Source organism: Xyrauchen texanus, chromosome 8 (assembly GCF_025860055.1).
Source record: "Xyrauchen texanus isolate HMW12.3.18 chromosome 8, RBS_HiC_50CHRs, whole genome shotgun sequence".
Classification (NCBI taxonomy): domain Eukaryota; kingdom Metazoa; phylum Chordata; class Actinopteri; order Cypriniformes; family Catostomidae; genus Xyrauchen; species Xyrauchen texanus.
Window position 1 is genome coordinate 39,554,910 of NC_068283.1, and position 18,318 is coordinate 39,573,227.

Below are 18,318 nucleotides of genomic sequence, written 5' to 3' on the forward strand. Positions count from 1 at the left end.
TTAAAAAGAAACCAGAATAACTTCTCCACTAGAAACAGTTTCCCCACTAGAAGTGGTCTTGAGATGAACATCCCTTCCTGAAAGATAAAGTGGAAGTGAGGGGCTGGGTTAGGGTTCAGAATTCTAAAGCCATAAAATTGTGAAGTACTCACGTCGCCTGTTGCAGCTTTGCTCACAGGAGCCAGTGAAAGAGGGATTGCATACTGCTGTACTACAGTGGATGAACACCTGAGCAAGAGGATTAGCCATAGCATTCATTACACCATGCAACATTAATGGTTGTGACATGTTAGAAAGTTTAGTGATCGTACGGTTTCCTGCAGAGGTGCTAGTGATGCTGGATCCACAAATGTGAACATCTTCACAATGAAGCGCTTGTAGTGGGTTGGGAACTGGAGACCAGAGGAACCATCCACAAGAACCAGAGTGGTAAGGTAACGGTCATCTTGGTAAGGGCATCTAGAAGGCATGGACAGTCAGGGCTGGCTCAAAATAGACAGACTAAAATACTGGGGAAGAACCCCCCCACAACTGCATCCTCCCTACATCTGAAACTTATTGCAGCACCTCATGTTATTGCCTCCATATGCCAAATCTCTTGTCATTATTTTCCCTCATTTGGAAATAGTTTCAGATAAAAGACATCTGCTAAATTAATGTCTAAAATGTAAAGCGGAGATACTCACCCATTAACTAAAAGGTCCCACTGAGGTAGGCTGAGGGGATCAGGGGTTGAGGTTGCCCAGCAACGTCCCAGGGTCAGGACAATATTGGGGTCGGTCCTCTCCAAAATGTGCACCTCAACATACACCGGTTCTCGCAGGACTTTTGTGACTGGGTAATCGGAGTCACTGTAGTAGGAAGTGTATGCTGCATCCTCTGCAGAAGGAGATTTAATTAACCCCACTGGCACTTTGAGAAAGCCATCTAGAAGACCAATACATTACCTTGAGCACATCCTTTAGTGACACATTGTCCATTCCCCAGTCTAAGCTCCACTCTGAGGGGTCCAGGAGCAGCTACAGGTGGAGGTGGTGGAACAGTATTGACCTCCACAACAAGAGCCTGAACAGCAGTGCCAGAATACCTACACTGGAAGAGAAGCCTAGACAACAAACAGTCAGCTTGTAGCAGGCATCAAAGGTTTGAATCAAGCTAAAGCGTAGATCACTTACTCAAAATGACTGTCCCTTGTGATGGAGCCAAGTGGTCCAATCCCCACTTCATAGGATGAAGTCATTCTGTTCTCATACACCACAAATCCATTGTCCTCCTGCAATAAAACATGCTAAAAAGCCACTCCTTTCTAATTAAAGGACAAGGTCACCAATACCCACCATCATGCTTGTGCCACAAGCTGTGACAGGGAACTGGTAAATGGCAAAGGAAGGTGTGGAGCCAACTGGAGCACAAGGTGGGTCATTTCCACCCAACAGACGGACCGTATCCAGACTTAGTTGAGGCAGCGTAACATCTCTAGCCACAACAACCACAAACTGTCCATCTCTAATACATTGGACGGTCACTGTAACAAGGTACGGAGCAAGTTACCTCAAAGAAAGTTCTCACAAACATGACCAGCTTGACTGGTTCAACACCCTTACCTGCTTTCCCATAGTAACACTGCTGTCCATTAAAGCAGCAGTTTATAGCTTCACACTCTGCAGCACTGACACCAGGTTGTCCACATTGGATCTGCTCATAATCAGCTACAATACACTTGTCAAGAGGCTCTGCCTGCACCACTGGCTGCTTGGGTGGAAATGCCTGAGAAAACTGGGGAGTTTGCTGTTGCAAAGCCTGTAGAGGTAAAAACTGCTGATCACTTGGCTGGAACACAAGAGCTTGATTCTTGGCTGGAGTCGATCCTTGTTGTCGTTTTTGCTGTTGGACAGACTGTGGTGGCAAAAACTGCTGATCACTTGGCTGGAACACAAGAGCTTGATTCTTGGCTGGAGTCGATCCTTGTTGTCTATACTGTGGTGGCAAAAACTGCTGATCACTTGGCTGGAACACAAGAGCTTGTTTCTGGGTTGGAGTCGATCCTTGTTGTCGTTTTTGCTGTTGGACAGACTGTGGTGGCAAAAACTGCTGATCACTTGGCTGGAACACAAGAGCTTGTTTCTGGGTTGGAGTCGATCCTTGTTGTCGTTTGCTGTTGGACAGACTGTGGTGGCAAAACTGCTGATCACTTGGCTGGAACACAAGAGCTTGTTTCTGGGCTGGAGTCGATCCTTGTTGTCTATACTGTGGTGGCAAAACTGCTGATCACTTGGCTGGAACACAAGAGCTTGAGGATTCTTGGCTAGGATTCCCCTTGTTGATTTTGTTGGAAGACTGAAGCCTGAGGCACCTGGGGCAGATTACTCCACTGTGGAACAGCATGACAGAATACACAAAACCACAAACATACTGCCAGAAGGTAACATTTACCCATATTGTTTATCATTGCTCCACAAATGATCACACCATTTAAGAGGATCCTATTTACCCTTTTTATATGGGATAGATCTTAGCTTATTAAGTACGGCCCCTCTCCATTCATTAACAATCATGGTTCTCCAGACTTGCACAAAAGGGAGCTTACAAGGTGATTCATATTGGCACTCAAGAGTTAGCTTTCTTTCATTGGTGATTTTTGAAAAGTTCTTGGATTTGTCACAATGAAAAGACACAATAAGAAAAAAATAAATCAAGCTCTGGGCCTAATTCAACTAAAACAATGCTCTTTAGCTTACAAAGTTTTTTCCTTTTTGTATATGTTCCCCAAACTGCCTTTAACATTTTCCTTTTGCATGCTTAAGCACATGCTGCAAAAGTTTTGATGTCTGTGAAATAGTGAAATGTGGTCTTATAAAATCACCGGTCATTGTAGCTTCAGTAACTTTTTGAACAATGTTGTAAATGCTTGTTATTTGCCTTGCTAACATTAAATTCAATTTCCTAAATATAGACCCTAATTATCAAAATGATTTGAATGTTGTGCAGATTGATTTATTACTTTTACACAATCACTGCTTTGTTCAACTTGGGTCACCTGGGGCTTATCTACATTAGCAATTTAAGTTTATCTACATTTGTTCTAGTAAATGTTTTTTATTTTATGATCTCCTTTTTTATCCCAGCCAACCCATCTGTTGAACACAACCTTACTATTCATCTTGGTACAACAATACTAATGCCAACAAGGACAGCCAGGATCCTGGGAGTGGTGTTTGATGACCAGCTAAACTTCACTGTACATGTCTCCTCAATTGCCTGGTCACTTAGGTTTGTGCTGTACAACATCAGGAATATCAGACCCTTCCTTGTTGGCTTTTATCTAAATTTGTAGTATATAATTTAATTTAAATTCATTTATAAGTCACTGGTAAATTACAATGTATGTATGGCCCCTTGATTTGCAGTGTTTTAACAAATTCATCAGTGGTTAGTGTCACAAGCTTTCCACTGACCCAGTGGGGACTGTTTGGAGGTAGCAGAAACACAAGTCCCCTGTGGCCAATCCTGACAAGACAAAGATTCCAACAAATTCCACCTTGTTGTCAGAGATATTGTGGAGTACAGGGGTGTAAAGTAATAGAGTAATTGTAATTACCTACCATACTTCAGTATTATTTTGGGGAATTTGGATCAAGTGCAATTTAAACTGAATACTAGTACTTTTGCGTAATAATAATTCCCCAAAAAATAGTAGTTTTTTCTTTGTACAATTTTTTTTTCTCCTTTTCTCCCCAATTTGGAATGCCCAATTCCCAATGCACTCTTAAGTCATTGTGGTGTTGCAGTGACTCGCCTCAGTCCGAATCTCAGTTGCCTCCTCATCTGAGACCATCAACCTGCGCATCTTATCACATGGCTCGTTGAGCGCGTTACCGCTGAGACATAGCGCATCTGGAAGCTTCACGCCATCCATGCACAACTTGCCACCTGCCCCACTGAGAGCTAACCCCATTATAGTGACCACGAAGAGGTTACCCCATGTGACTCTGCCCTCCCTAGCATCCAGGCCAGTTTGGTTGCTTTTCGAGATCTTGCTGGAGATTGATGTAAACACTGCAACAGACACACTTAGCTCTACTTTAACAACCTGTCTAGACAACATCTGTCCTCTCTCCTTTAGACCAGCACGGACTACACCACCCAGCCCCTGGCTGTCTGACGTCCTTCGTGAACATCGGACTGATCTCAGGGCAGCTGAGAGGAGATGGCGGAAATCTAAAGATCCAGCTGATCTAGATATCTAATATCAGCTTCTGCTTGCAACTTTTTCAAATAACGTTAAAACTGCAAAAACTTCATATTACCAGACCAAGATCAACAGCATCACAGACACTCGTAGCTTGTTTAGAACATTTAACACACTTGTCTGCCCTCCCCTCCACCACCTGACACATCACTGACAGCAGATATATTCGCCACATTTTTTACTGATAAGGTTACAGCCATCAGCAATACATTCACAGCACCACACCCTGTCAAACACCTGGCTCCTGTATGCAACCCTTCTTTCCCTATGTTCTCTCCTTTAACTGACACTGAGGTCTCTAAACTCCTCCTCTCCAACCACCCCACAACCTGTTCCCTTGACCCCATTCCATCACACCTTCTCCAGGCCATCTCTCCGTCCATCCTACCGGCACTTACACACATTATTAACACATCCCTTCTTGCAGGCACTTTTCCCACTACATTTAAGCAGGCTCGAGTAACCCCACTGCTGAAAAAACCTGCACTTAACCTCACACAGATAGAACACTACAGACCAGTCTCTCTCATCCCATTCATGGCAAAAACACTTGTAAGGGCAGTTTTCAATCAGATCTCCGCCTATCTCTTACAGAACAAGCTGCTGGATGACAATCAGTCGGGCTTCAAAAGTGGACACTCCACTGAGACTGCCCTGCTGTCTGTCATCGAGTCGCTGAGACAGGCGAAAGCTGAATCCAGATCATCCGTTCTGATTCTGCTGGACCTTTCTGCTGCCTTTGACACAGTCAACCATCAGATCCTACTCTCCACCCTCTCTAAACTGGGTATCACTGGAACTGTGCTTGACTGGTTCAACTCTTATCTCTCAGAAAGGTCCTTTGAGGTAGCATGGAGAGGGAAGTATCCAAGCCACACCAGTTACTTACTGGGGTACCTCAGGGATCAGTGCTTGGGCCACTTCTCTTCTCCATATACACAACATCACTGGGACCCATCATTCAGTCACATGGTTTCTCTTACCACTGCTACGCTGATGACATGCAACTCTACTTGTCTTTCCAGCCCAACAACACCACAGTGACCGCTCGAATCGCTGCCTGTCTGGCAGACATCTCAGCCTGGATGAAGGAACACCACCTTCAACTCAACCCTGCCAAGACCGAACTCCTTGTCTTTCCAGCCAACCCGGCTGTTGAACACAACATCACCGTGCAGCTGGGTCCAACTACAGTTTCGCCTTCCAAAACGGTCAGAAATCTAGGGGTAACCATTGATGAAGAGCTAAATTTCACAGACCACATTTCAAAAACTGCAAGATCATGTAGATTTACACACTACAATATCAGGAAGATAAGACCCTTCCTCTCTGTACATGCCACACAACTGCTCGTTCAGTCCCTTGTCATAACTTGACTGGACTACTGTAACGCTCTCATTGCAGGCCTTCCTGCATGTGCTATTAGACCCCTGCAAATGATCCAGAATGCAGCAGCACGTCTGGTCTTTAATGAACCTAAGAGAGCACATGTTACACCACTCTTTGTCTCTCCCCACTGGCTGCCGGTTCATGCACATATTAAATTCAAGGCCCTGATGCTGGCATATAAAACAGTCACTGGGTCTGCTCCAGCATACCTAAAAACATTTATGCAGAGCTACGTTCCCACCAGAAGCCTGCGGTCGGCTAAGGAACGTCGCCTTGTCGTACCAAAACAAAGAGGCACCAAAACACTTTCCCGGACTTTCAGTTTCATCATACCACGGTGGTGGAATGACCTTCCCAACTCAATCCGGGAAGCTAACTCACTCTCTATCTTCAAAAAACGGCTAAAAACACATCTTTTGCAAAAGCACTTAACCGGTCACTAAAAAAAAAAAAAAAAAAAAACATTTAAATTTCTTGTTGCACTTAAATCTGTTTTGTATACTATTCTGATGATAGTGAAACTTTGTAATATGGCACTTTTTGTACCGCTGTCTCCCTAAGATGATTCGCTGATGTTCTTCCTCTTTTGTAAGACGCTTTGGATAAAAGCGTCTGCCAAATGAATAAATGTAAATGTAAATGTAATGAGATACTCAGCACACACTGGGATGCGAACTCGCAAGCTTCCAGGGGTGGTAGTCAGTGTCTTTACTCGCTCAATCTACCAAGGTCCCTACTACATACAATTTGATTTAGTCTTGAAAAGTAACATTTTAGCAGATAGATTTCATCCTTCTTTTCACTTCATTTGACAAACGGCACAATAGACCGGAAGTTCGTAATTTCTCATTGAGAGTCGTACAAGGGCTGTGTAGTGTTGTAAAATAAATGTAGTGAAGTTAATTAACTCCAGATGGTTTTTTTCTATCTCTGCATTATCTCGTGACTCCACTCTTTTGATTCTGTTCACCAAATATATTCACTGATTCGTTCAATGACCATTGCTTGACTAACTTTTAAAAAAAGCAGTTAAGTAAGATCTGTCCTGTGTCAGATGGGTTTGGCTCCATTATCCTATGATTCAGAGAAAACGAAGTGAGAAAATTGCTAATGAAACTTTAGCTGGAAAATCCAAAATCCTTTAAGCCATTTTTCTCAGTTTCAGGGTTGGCGTAGTTACTGTATTTTGCCTTTGAGGGGCATAAATTTAGATTTGATATGCCACCTCAAACCAAGCGCTAATACATAAATTATATGTCAAATTTGTCTTTACCAACCTACTTGTCAGTCAAACTCTGACAGCAAAGAATCAGTACTAATATATTATATATATATATCATACAGTGGAGACTTGGAAGCATTGGAAAAAATTAATGTAAAAATGTTTAATTGTACCTGTCATTATTGCCTTGAGCGACTCACACAATAGTCAAAAGTGGGCAAATGAACTGGTTTGCACTGGTACAGTTGTCACCCACAATGATCCAGTGTTGTATGAAAAGCTCAAATAAATTGTTAAACCTGCTTTTTGCCTTTGCATGTCATTATCATAAACTTAACCATGAACTAAACCTAAAATTCCTAATGAAGCCTTTTAAAAAAAAACACAAAAAACATTGATTTCAAAGATTACATTTCTTTTCTTGACATTTGGCTTTCCTCACCATTGCATGTCTTTCTCAGATCATAAAATAGATTAAAATTGGGCACAAACGGCTGTGTAATTGTAGATATTAATATCTTTATATATGCCATTGAAGAAATACATTATAAGTATTTTTATAATCACAATCAGAAAAAGTTTTATTGCCAAGTATGTTTTTTACGCATACAAGGAATTTGTTTTGGTGTTGTAGGCACGTGTCACACATTATCTAAATATTAAAAACAAGTATTAAAATATAAGCAATTTAAATATAAATATGTCCACACATATATAAATATGTATATATTAAAAGTAAGAATACAAAATAAAAGAGCAGCAGAGTAAGTAAAGTGGCATGTAGAGCCAGAGGTGGAGTGTGGAGAGTGTCAGGGTGGGTACCGGTCCTTGTTGATAAGGCAAGTGGCGGATGGGAAGAAACTGTTCTTGTGGCGTGAGGTTTTTGTCCTGATGGACCTCAGGCTTCTGCCAGAGGGGAGTGTCTCAAAGAGATTGTGGCTGGGGTGGGAGAGATCAGCCACAATCTTTCCAGCACGCTTCAGGGTCCTAGAGGCGTACAGGTCCTGGAGCGGCGGCAGATTGCAGCCAATCACCTTCTCTGCAGACCGGATGACACGCTGCAGTCTGCCCTTGTCCTTGGCAGTAGTAGCAGCGTACCAGATAGTGATGGAGGATGTGAGGATGGACTCGATGATGACTGTGTAGAAGTGCACCATCATTGTCGTTGGCAGGTTGAATTTCTTCAGCTGACGCAGGAAGTACATTCTCTGTTGTGCTTTCTTGATGAGGGAGCTGATGTTCAGCTCCAACTTGAGTTCCTGGGAGATGATAGTTCCCAGGATGTGGAGTCACAGAGGGTGATGGGGGCAGGTGGATGTGAGGCTGAGTTCTTCCTGAAGTCCACAACCATCTCCGCTGTCTTTAGAGCGTGGAGCTCAAGGTTCTTTTGATTGCACCAGGTGGTCAACCTCCCACCTTTAGGCGGACTCGTCACCATCAGAGATGAGTCCGATGAGGGAGGTGTCTTCCACGAACTTCAGAAGCTTGACGGACTTTTGACTGGAGGTGCAGCTGTTAGTGTACAAGGAGAAGAGCAGAGGAGAAAGAATGCAGCCCTGGGGGAACCAGTGCTAATGGTCTGTGAGTTGGAGACGTGTTTCCCCAGCTTCACATGCTGCTTCCTGTCAGACAGGACGTCAGTGATCCACCTGCAGGTGCAGTCAGGCACACTTAGCTGGGACAGCTTCTCCTGGAGCAGAGCTGGGATGATGGTGTTAAATGCAGAGCTAAAATCCACAAACAGGATCCTGGAGTAGGTTCCTGCGGAGTCCAGGTGCTGGAGGATGTAGTGGAGGGCTAAGTTGACTGCATTTGTCTACAGACCTGTTGGCTCTGTATGCAAACTGCAGGGGGTCCAGGAGGGGGTCGGTGATGTCTTTGAGGTGTGAAAGCACAAGACGCTCAAAGGACTTCATAACCACAGAAGTCAGGGCGACGGGTCTGAAGTCGTTAAGTCCTGAGGTCCTTGACTTCTTGGGAACAGGGATGAGAGTTGAGGACTTGAAGCAGGCTGGCACGTGACATGTCTCCAGTGAGGTGTTGAAAATGTCTGTGAACACTGGAGACAGCTGATCAGCGCAGTGCTTCAAGCCGGATGGGGAGACAGCATCCAGTCCAGCAGCTTTCAGGGGTTCTGTCTCCTGAAGAGACAGACACATAATGTGAAAACCACTAACACTGAGAAATATGTTTGTTTGCTGCTGTCATTTGTTGTCCATTGTAAAAAGGTGCCTGAAATGGTTCCCAGCAGCTGTAGACTGTGAGTTGAACAACTCTTTTCAACAATAAATGATACATATACTAAGAAAGTAGTTATTTGGGCTTAAAAATCTTCAAACTACTTCAGAGTTCTCATAAAAAAAAAATCCTCCACATGCAGCAATGACAGCTTGGCAGATCCTTTGCATTCTAGCTGTCAGTTTGTCCAGATACTCAGGTGACATTTTACCCCACACTTTCTTTAGCACTTCTCAATCACCTTACGGTCTAGCTGATCCCACACAAGTTCAATGGGGTTAAGATCCATAACACTCTTCCAATTATCTGTTGTCCAATGTCAGTTTCTTGGCCCACTCTAACCTTTTATTTTTTGATTCAAGTGGCTTTTTCTTTGCAATTCTTCCCAGAAGACCTGCACCCCTGTGTCTTAAATAATGTACATGAAACTGCTGTTTAGTGGGTAGAATTTATTGAAGCTGTCAGCGGAGGACATGTGAGGCATCTATTTCTCAACTAGAGACTCTGTACTTATCCTCTTGTTTAGTTGTACATAGGACATTCCACATCTCTTTCTGTCCTTGTTAGAGCCAGTTGTCTTTGAAGACTGTAATGTATACCTTTTGGCAATTTCAAGCATTGTATATCCTTAATTCCTCAAAACGATGATTGTTTCTAGAGCAAGTGGTTTATTGGTTGCCATTTTTGACCCAATATTGACCTCAAGACATGCCACTGTATTGCATACTGTGGCAACTCAAAACAAACACAATAATGATGTTAAGCTTCTAACAAATCAAATGGCTTTCAGCGGTGTTTGATAAAATGGCAAGTGATTTTCTAGTTACAATTTATCAACTTCCCATGATTACTCATGGATAAGGTGTTGGAGTGATGGCTGCTGGAAATGGGGCATGTCTAGATTTGATCAAAAATGACTTTCTATATAGCCAACACACCCAAACAACCTGCCTACACATGTCCAAATCATTATAATTACATTTGATTTAGCAACATTTTTACCATATTAAGCTTTAATGTGGGTGGCATAATATCTTGATGAGTTAGATTTGATTCCGAGGAGCTTTGCAGTTCAAACATAGTTTGATATGGTGTTGTTTGACAAGCAAAAGGTATATGGATTTCTTATTCCACATGCAAGGATCATGAACATGACACAATGCATGTCATAAAACCAGCAACTTGTTGCCAAATTGAACCAGACAGCTCAATACAATTTTTTTTTAATTATGCATAGTGAAACAGGGTAAAGGGAAGGACATGTACCCAAATGGCAATTGTTAGTTTTTAATGTTTGTGCTTCATGGGGGAGACAACCTATAATTATATGCTTTTTAGTAATGCTGAAGTGTCAAGATGATATTTTTGGATAAGAAAAACACAACTTCTGACAACACATTAGTCCTGGGCTTGAAACTACAGTGCAGCAGCTATGAGAATTCAGTGTTTAAGGGGTACAAAATCAAAGAGTTGCATGACAAGTCAAGTTTTATTTTAAGCCAAGAGACAATTTAGGGTCTAGCAACACCTACAAGACATAGGTTGGTGATCAGTGACAGAGCATCATGTTTTAAAACCAGTAGTGGAGTAACTGCCAAAAGGACTTCTCATTTCAGTTGTACATTGATTCACAACAGACTAACATGCATCATTGTTTCAGGTTTTATTTTAAAAAGAAACCAGAATAACTTCTCCACTAGAAACGGTTTCCCCACTAGAAGTGGTCTTGAGATGAACATCCCTTCCTGAAAGATAAAGTGGAAGTGAGGGGCTGGGTTAGGGTTCAGAATTCTAAAGCCATAAAATTGTGAAGTACTCACGTCGCCTGTTGCAGCTTTGCTCACAGGAGCCAGTGAAAGAGGGATTGCATACCGCTGTACTACAGTGGATGAACACCTGAGCAAGAGGATTAGCCATAGCATTCATTACACCATGCAACATTAATGGTTATGACATGTTAGAAAGTTTAGTGATCGTACGGTTTCCTGCGGAGGTGCTAGTGATGCTGGATCCACAAATGTGAACATCTTCACAATGAAGCGCTTGTAGTGGGTTGGGAACCGGAGACCAGAGGAACCATCCACAAGAACCAGAGTGGTAAGGTAACGGTCATCTTGGTAAGGGCATCTAGAAGGCATGGACAGTCAGGGCTGGCTCAAAATAGACAGACTAAAATACTGGGGAAGAACCCCCCCCACAACTGCATCCTCCCTACATCTGAAACTTATTGCAGCACCTCATGTTATTGCCTCCATATGCCAAATCTCTTGTCATTATTTTCCCTCATTTGGAAATAGTTTCAGATAAAAGACATCTGCTAAATTAATGTCTAAAATGTAAAGCGGAGATACTCACCCATTAACTAAAAGGTCCCACTGAGGTAGGCTGAGGGGATCAGGGGTTGAGGTTGCCCAGCAACGTCCCAGGGTCAGGACAATATTGGGGTCGGTCCTCTCCAAAATGTGCACCTCAACATACACCGGTTCTCGCGAGGACTTTTGTGACTGGGTAATCGGAGTCACTGTAGTAGGAAGTGTATGCTGCATCCTCTGCAGAAGGACATTTAATTAACCCCACTGGCACTTTGAGAAAGCCATCTAGAAGACCAATACATTACCTTGAGCACATCCTTTAGTGACACATTGTCCATTCCCCAGTCTAAGCTCCACTCTGAGGGGTCCAGGAGCAGCTACAGGTGGAGGTGGTGGAACAGTATTGACCTCCACAACAAGAGCCTGAACAGCAGTGCCAGAATACCTACACTGGAAGAGAAGCCTAGACAACAAACAGTCAGCTTGTAGCAGGCATCAAAGGTTTGAATCAAGCTAAAGCGTAGATCACTTACTCAAAATGACTGTCCCTTGTGATGGAGCCAAGTGGTCCAATCCCCACTTCATAGGATGAAGTCATTCTGTTCTCATACACCACAAATCCATTGTCCTCCTGCAATAAAACATGCTAAAAAGCCACTCCTTTCTAATTAAAGGACAAGGTCACCAATACCCACCATCATGCTTGTGCCACAAGCTGTGACAGGGAACTGGTAAATGGCAAAGGAAGGTGTGGAGCCAACTGGAGCACAAGGTGGGTCATGTCCACCCAACAGACGGACCGTATCCAGACTTAGTTGAGGCAGCGTAACATCTCTAGCCACAACAACCACAAACTGTCCATCTCGAATACATTGGACGGTCACTGTAACAAGGTACGGAGCAAGTTACCTCAAAGAAAGTTCTCACAAACATGACCAGCTTGACTGGTTCAACACCCTTACCTGCTTTCCCGTAGTAACACTGCTGTCCATTAAAGCAGCAGTTTATTGCTTCACACTCTGCAGCACTGACACCAGGTTGTCCACATTGGATCTGCTCATAATCAGCTACAATACACTTGTCAAGAGGCTCTGCCTGCACCACTGGCTGCTTGGGTGGAAATCCCTGAGAAAACTGGGGAGTTTGCTGTTGCAAAGCCTGTTGAGGTAAAAACTGCTGATCACTTGGCTGGAACACAAGAGCTTGATTCTTGGCTGGAGTCGATCCTTGTTGTCGTTTTTGCTGTTGGACAGACTGTGGTGGCAAAAACTGCTGATCACTTGGCTGGAACACAAGAGCTTGTTTCTGGGCTGGAGTAGATCCTTGTTGTCTATACTGTGGTGGCAAAAACTGCTGATCACTTGGCTGGAACACAAGAGCTTGTTGTCTATACTGTGGTGGCAAAAACTGCTGATCACTTGGCTGGAACACAAGAGCTTGAGGATTCTTGGCTAGGATTCCCCCTTGTTGATTTTGTTGGAAGACTGAAGCCTGAGGCACCTGGGGCAGATTACTCCACTGTGGAACAGCATGACAGAATACACAAAACCACAAACATACTGCCAGAAGGTAACATTTACCCATATTGTTTATCATTGCTCCACAAATGATCACACCATTTAAGAGGATCCTATTTACCCTTTTTATATGGGATAAATCTTAGCTTATTAACTACGGCCCCTCTCCATTCATTAACAATCATGGTTCTCCAGACTTGCACAAAAGGGAGCTTACAAGGTGATTCATATTGGCACTCAAGAGTTAACTTTCTTTCATTGGTGATTTTTGAAAAGTTCTTGGATTTGTCACAATGAAAAGACACAATAAGAAAAAAATAAATCAAGCTCTGGGCCTAATTCAACTAAAACAATGCTCTTTAGCTTACAAAGTTTTTTCCTTTTTGTATATGTTCCCCAAACTGCCTTTAACATTTTCCTTTTGCATGCTTAAGCACATGCTGCAAAAGTGTTGATGTCTGTGAAATAGTGAAATGTGGTCTTATAAAATCACCGGTCATTGTAGCTTCGTAACTTTTTGAACAATGTTGTAAATGCTTGTTATTTGCCTTGCTAACATTAAATTCAATTTCCTAAATATAGACCCTAATTATCAAAATGATTTGAATGTTGTGCAGATTGATTTATTACTTTTACACAATCACTGCTTTGTTCAACTTGGGTCACCTGGGGCTTGGCTTTATAATTTATCTAGATTAGCAGATTAAGTTTATCTACATTTGTTCTATTTAATTTTTTTTTATTTCATTATCTCCTTTTTTATCCCAGCCAACCCATCTGTTGAACACAACCTTACTATAATGCCAAGAAGGACAGCCAGGATCCTGGGAGTGGTGTTTGATGACCAGCTAAACTTCACTGTACATGTCTCCTCAATTGCCTGGTCACATTGGATTGCACTGTACTACATCAGGAATATTAGACCCTTCCTTGATGTATAAGTGTTACGTACCTCGGGAACTTGTACCATGTGAAACAATATCTACCACTTTTAATCTTGGTCGAGAAACAAGTCCTATCAAGTGCTCTGAGCACTCAATATTCTTAAGAAAATGTGACATAAGTTAGCAGTTCATTTACAGCAATTGATTAAAACTTAATAAGATAAAGCTTACTCAATTAATGAAAAAACCATCCTGTCAACCATCAAAATTACTCTTTAGATAACTGTTGCGGAACGTTTTACAATAAATATTCTAAAATATCTTCATTTTACCAAAGTAAATCTCTGTATGCAATGATTAGTTCGATCACCTAAACCAGCCACTCATATCATCTCCCAACAACAAGTACATGTTTGGGATATTTATGAAACATTAACAAATATATGGATAATTTAAAGATAAGTTCTGAATAAACATGAAATAACATATTTTTTTAATCCAGTCGGTAGGATGGGGTCAATGCGGGTTCAAAAATTTTTTTCATGACGTCAATAATGAGGAAAGCCCGCCACTCAGTGTTGCCAAATACTTTCAATGGAAAGTAGCTAAAGCCTGCTCAAAAAGCCACTAAATGTCGCTAGATGACGTCATGCATTAATTGGCATATTCATGAAGTCATCATGTCTATTTGCATTCTGCCTTGTGCCAGCCCTTTACATCTATTTGCTTCTCTCTTACTTTCTGTGCTCACATACTGTATTTTAATACAGCCGAATTCCCAATAAAGCTGTTCTCGTGTACATATTTGTTCTGTTTCTGTTGTCAGACATTGGAACGAGTATGAAATAGTGACTGAAATGCCATGCATTTAGACTAAATGTTAACCAGTAGTCACGTCCAAGCAATATCCAGAGGTTTCCATTTGTCCAAACTCACAAATATCCGCAGTGTTTTCCTCCTGGTTCACATAATCTCAATGGATATCAAACAATCACACATTTTTTCTCCACAACATGCTACGATATGGTCAAAAACTGTGTGCTTCCCTAATCGCCAAGGGACCTGACTTCCATTACCCAGGTGCTCCTTTTATCCTTGGTTACATTCCCACCAGTGGTGAATTCTCAGGGCCAGCAAAGCCATCCACCTCAACCTGCCTTCAGAATTTCTACAGGATCCCTCAACAGTTCAAATGAATGAGCATCTAAAGTCAGATTGTCAGATTCATCAGCCAATCAGATTTATTTATTTGTTCTTCTGCTGCTGGAGCATTCAGTGTCGGATCAAGTTTTGAAAAGTACTGCTGCGTACCATTCAACTTCCTACAAGGAAAAGTGCACTGGATTGCATCTTTAAGTCAGAATTACAATTTTTAAGTGTAGTTTCAAGTTCTGGTTTTCGTGCGTGGATGTGTTTTTAAAATGTCAATTGGTATTCCTAGTTAGCTGCGACATAATGTATGATGCTCAAAGGCATAGGGTGTCTTAATCATTGTGAAACTGTGTTTTCTCAATTGCATGAATCACACTGAAGGCCTAAAAATAAATGCACGGCCCACCACTGGTTCCCACAATGCTACCCTGTGGACAACAAAAAAACATTACACAAATAAATTTCAAACAGTAAAATGGCTCCAACACAAACCACAAGTTTAGATCCTCCTATTCTCATTCTGCACAAAACACTGATGACATGAAAAACAAGAACTGACATCACTGGTGTGAGATTCACTTCACACGGCAGTTGAGGTCATCATATAAAAATCAACTGTAGAATTTCTTAGCAATGCATGGCCATGTGTTCTTCCTATTTCCTCATACACAATCTCTGTTAAATATTGACGATAGTCTGTAATGACTGCAGCCTATATCTTTAGTTTCTATATCTTTATTAAAAATATATAATATAATATTGTTCACAGTAAATGACAACAAATTAGTCTTTATAATCCATGTCAAACCTTTTGGTGTCAGCAGACCTCATGCTTTCACTTTAAACATGTTCATAAATATTGGAGTGAAGAAGGAGGAAAACATATTTGTGCAAATACATGGATACAGGGGTCTTAGTTTATTAATAATAAACAATTTTCAGTGGCAAACGTCTAGGTTACGGATGTAACCTCCGTTCCCTGATGGAGGGAACAAGACTTTGTGTCGAAGAAGCGACACTAGGGGTCCAATTTAAATCACGCCATGCGCTGAGCCTTGTACGTGTACTGCTGACACAGGAGCGGGCAGGTATTTTACGTGCCAAAGCAACTGGCTGTGTCAGGCTGCACGTACCCTTCCCCAACGCCCCATAAAATCGTCAAAGCCTTCTGGTTCTTTACCCCCGACAGGGGGGAACAAGGCGACGTGCCAAGCATGGGAGCAGGCTGCGCCAGCTGCGCCTTTTCTCTCTCTATGTTTCTCACAGAGAGTTAAAGCGGCTGGGGCCATCTTAATGCTATCATACGCATCGGGGAAGGCGATCTTTCCCAGTTTTCCTATTCCCTCAGGGGGGATAGACCCTGCAGAGATCACACCTGCCCAGACTGGGGGAGGTAAAGAGTGGTGAAATACATCATATGGGCTTTTAGGTCATATGTGGAGAATGGCACGGTGGTAGATCCTACCTCATTGGGAGGGAGGTGTTGCTACAGACACAGTGACCAGGGGCCAGTGGGAACTGCCCAAGGGAGATACGGGTCCGCTCGCAAGGGGACCGTACTGTGGAAAATACACACAGGGGGAAGTCCACATAGGAGCCCGACCTGTGGAGCACCTCTTCCAGTACAGAAAATGTTACAGTAGCATAATTGTCAGCATTATCAAAAGGTTTTTGGGAACACACTGGTAATTTTGGATATATTTGTCATGAATCACCTAAAGATCTGGGTCTGTATGCATAAAACTTGTCCTATGAATAGTCTTAAGCTTTAACTTAAGTGTCAGAAAGTTCTTAGCAAAGAGCAGGACTTGTGTAAGAGTGGAAGCTTTTTATAAAGATGCTAAAAGCAACTTTCAGCAAAGTCTAAGACTGATTCTTAAGTGTTGTGGTAAAATAAGGACTACAATGATGTCGACCCAAAATGGCCACTGAATCAGCCAATTGCGAGTCTGCAAAGACAATACAGTGTGCCCCAGCTGGTATGGCATCATTAAATCACTCATGATTTAAAACACATTATAAAACAATGTTTTTATAATAGGTTATTTTATTTTGCCAAATTTAATGTCCTGTATTTTAAAACTTTATTCCACATCTTGTCGAATGTTGTCCTCAAACAATGTCCAAATTGAAGGCTACTGAAAATTTTGCAATATAAATATAAATAAAAGAAATATAAAGAAATGCACATAGGACAATTTCAATATATATATTGATGGATTTAATTTTGCTTAACTACGATTTCATAATTTCATAAGTCCAACACATTCTTTCTTTAATGTAGGTTGTGTCGTCTCTTGGCTTTAAACATACAACCCCTGACTTTAGCCTTCATATTGTGTACAGGAAGTTCTGAGGTTTTAACACAGACTGTCAAACATTCAGTCATCATTACATCAGTATGGAGCTCAGTCCACTTCTTCTTGTGCTCTGTGAGTATTATTTTCTTAGTTTGTATTTGAGTGAAAATAAGTGTTATTATATAATTTAAGGATTGTAGCTGTAGTTCAGGGGCCATAGGCATAAAACTTGCTCCTAAGAATAGAATTGACTTAAGTGCCAAAATATTCTTAGAAAAAAGTAGGTGTAAGAGTAAACTTTCAGCAAGACTGATTCTTAAGTGCTGACTGAGGTGACACTTAAGTGTTGTGAAATGAGCCCTGCATTACAAACGTGATAAATCTGCCTCCAAAGGACACTTTGAAGGGGCAATGATCGTGGCCGCTATGTTGAAGTTTCATTCCAAAACAAAGCGCTCATAAATAGCTGCTTCACAGGGTACTTCAAAAGGGTTGTTGCCGTAGTGTTCAACTGATGGGCACTTTGCTGCCTAGCGGACCAGAACCGGACCACTTATCATAAAGTTACAGGTTTGTTTTAAATTAAACCAGCTGCACCTCTAAAACTACTCTGGTTCTATAAACAAAAAATCAATGGTTTATAACGGCTTTAAATTAGTATAATGAACTTTTTTTTTTTATGTTATCCCCTGGCTTTCTGTTTGAACTGGCTTTTGCTTCTGTCATTTTACTATAAATTTGCTTGATCTGTTATTCTAATAAATACACAGTGGCATTTTTATTTGTTTAACAATTGAACATATTGTGACGTTTGGCAGAGGAGGCAGACATGGAGTGAGGATCTACGTGCAGGCTTTATTGAACAAGAATGAAAAACAAGACAAACAGGAACAAATGAAACATCCACGGTGGGAAAAATTGAAACTAAAACATGAAAACATGGGGGTACACGAACTGGTTAAACATGGCAAGACAGGCAAGGCAGGCAAGACAACTACATCCAGACACATCAACAATCGACAGGGGAATGGAGAAACAGCAGGGTTTAAATACAC

At 41.8% G+C, this 18,318-nt stretch overlaps 1 protein-coding gene and 1 pseudogene across 1 annotated transcript; both read right to left on the reverse strand.

The window, feature by feature from the left end:
• On the reverse strand, window positions 1–2,599 carry LOC127648165 (zona pellucida sperm-binding protein 4-like). The gene is made up of 10 exons (XM_052132752.1): window positions 2,588–2,599; window positions 2,354–2,371; window positions 1,605–2,247; window positions 1,338–1,525; window positions 1,176–1,273; window positions 948–1,105; window positions 687–879; window positions 312–459; window positions 153–228; window positions 1–77 (listed from the first exon to the last, which is right to left on the reverse strand). The coding sequence occupies exons 1-10, from the start codon at window positions 2,597–2,599 to the stop codon at window positions 1–3; spliced, it is 1,611 nt and encodes a 536-aa protein (XP_051988712.1).
• Window positions 2,600–10,766: 8,167 nt separating this feature from the next.
• LOC127648166 (zona pellucida sperm-binding protein 4-like) lies at window positions 10,767–13,897 on the reverse strand (annotated as a pseudogene).
• Between the last annotated feature and the right edge of the window lie 4,421 nt (window positions 13,898–18,318).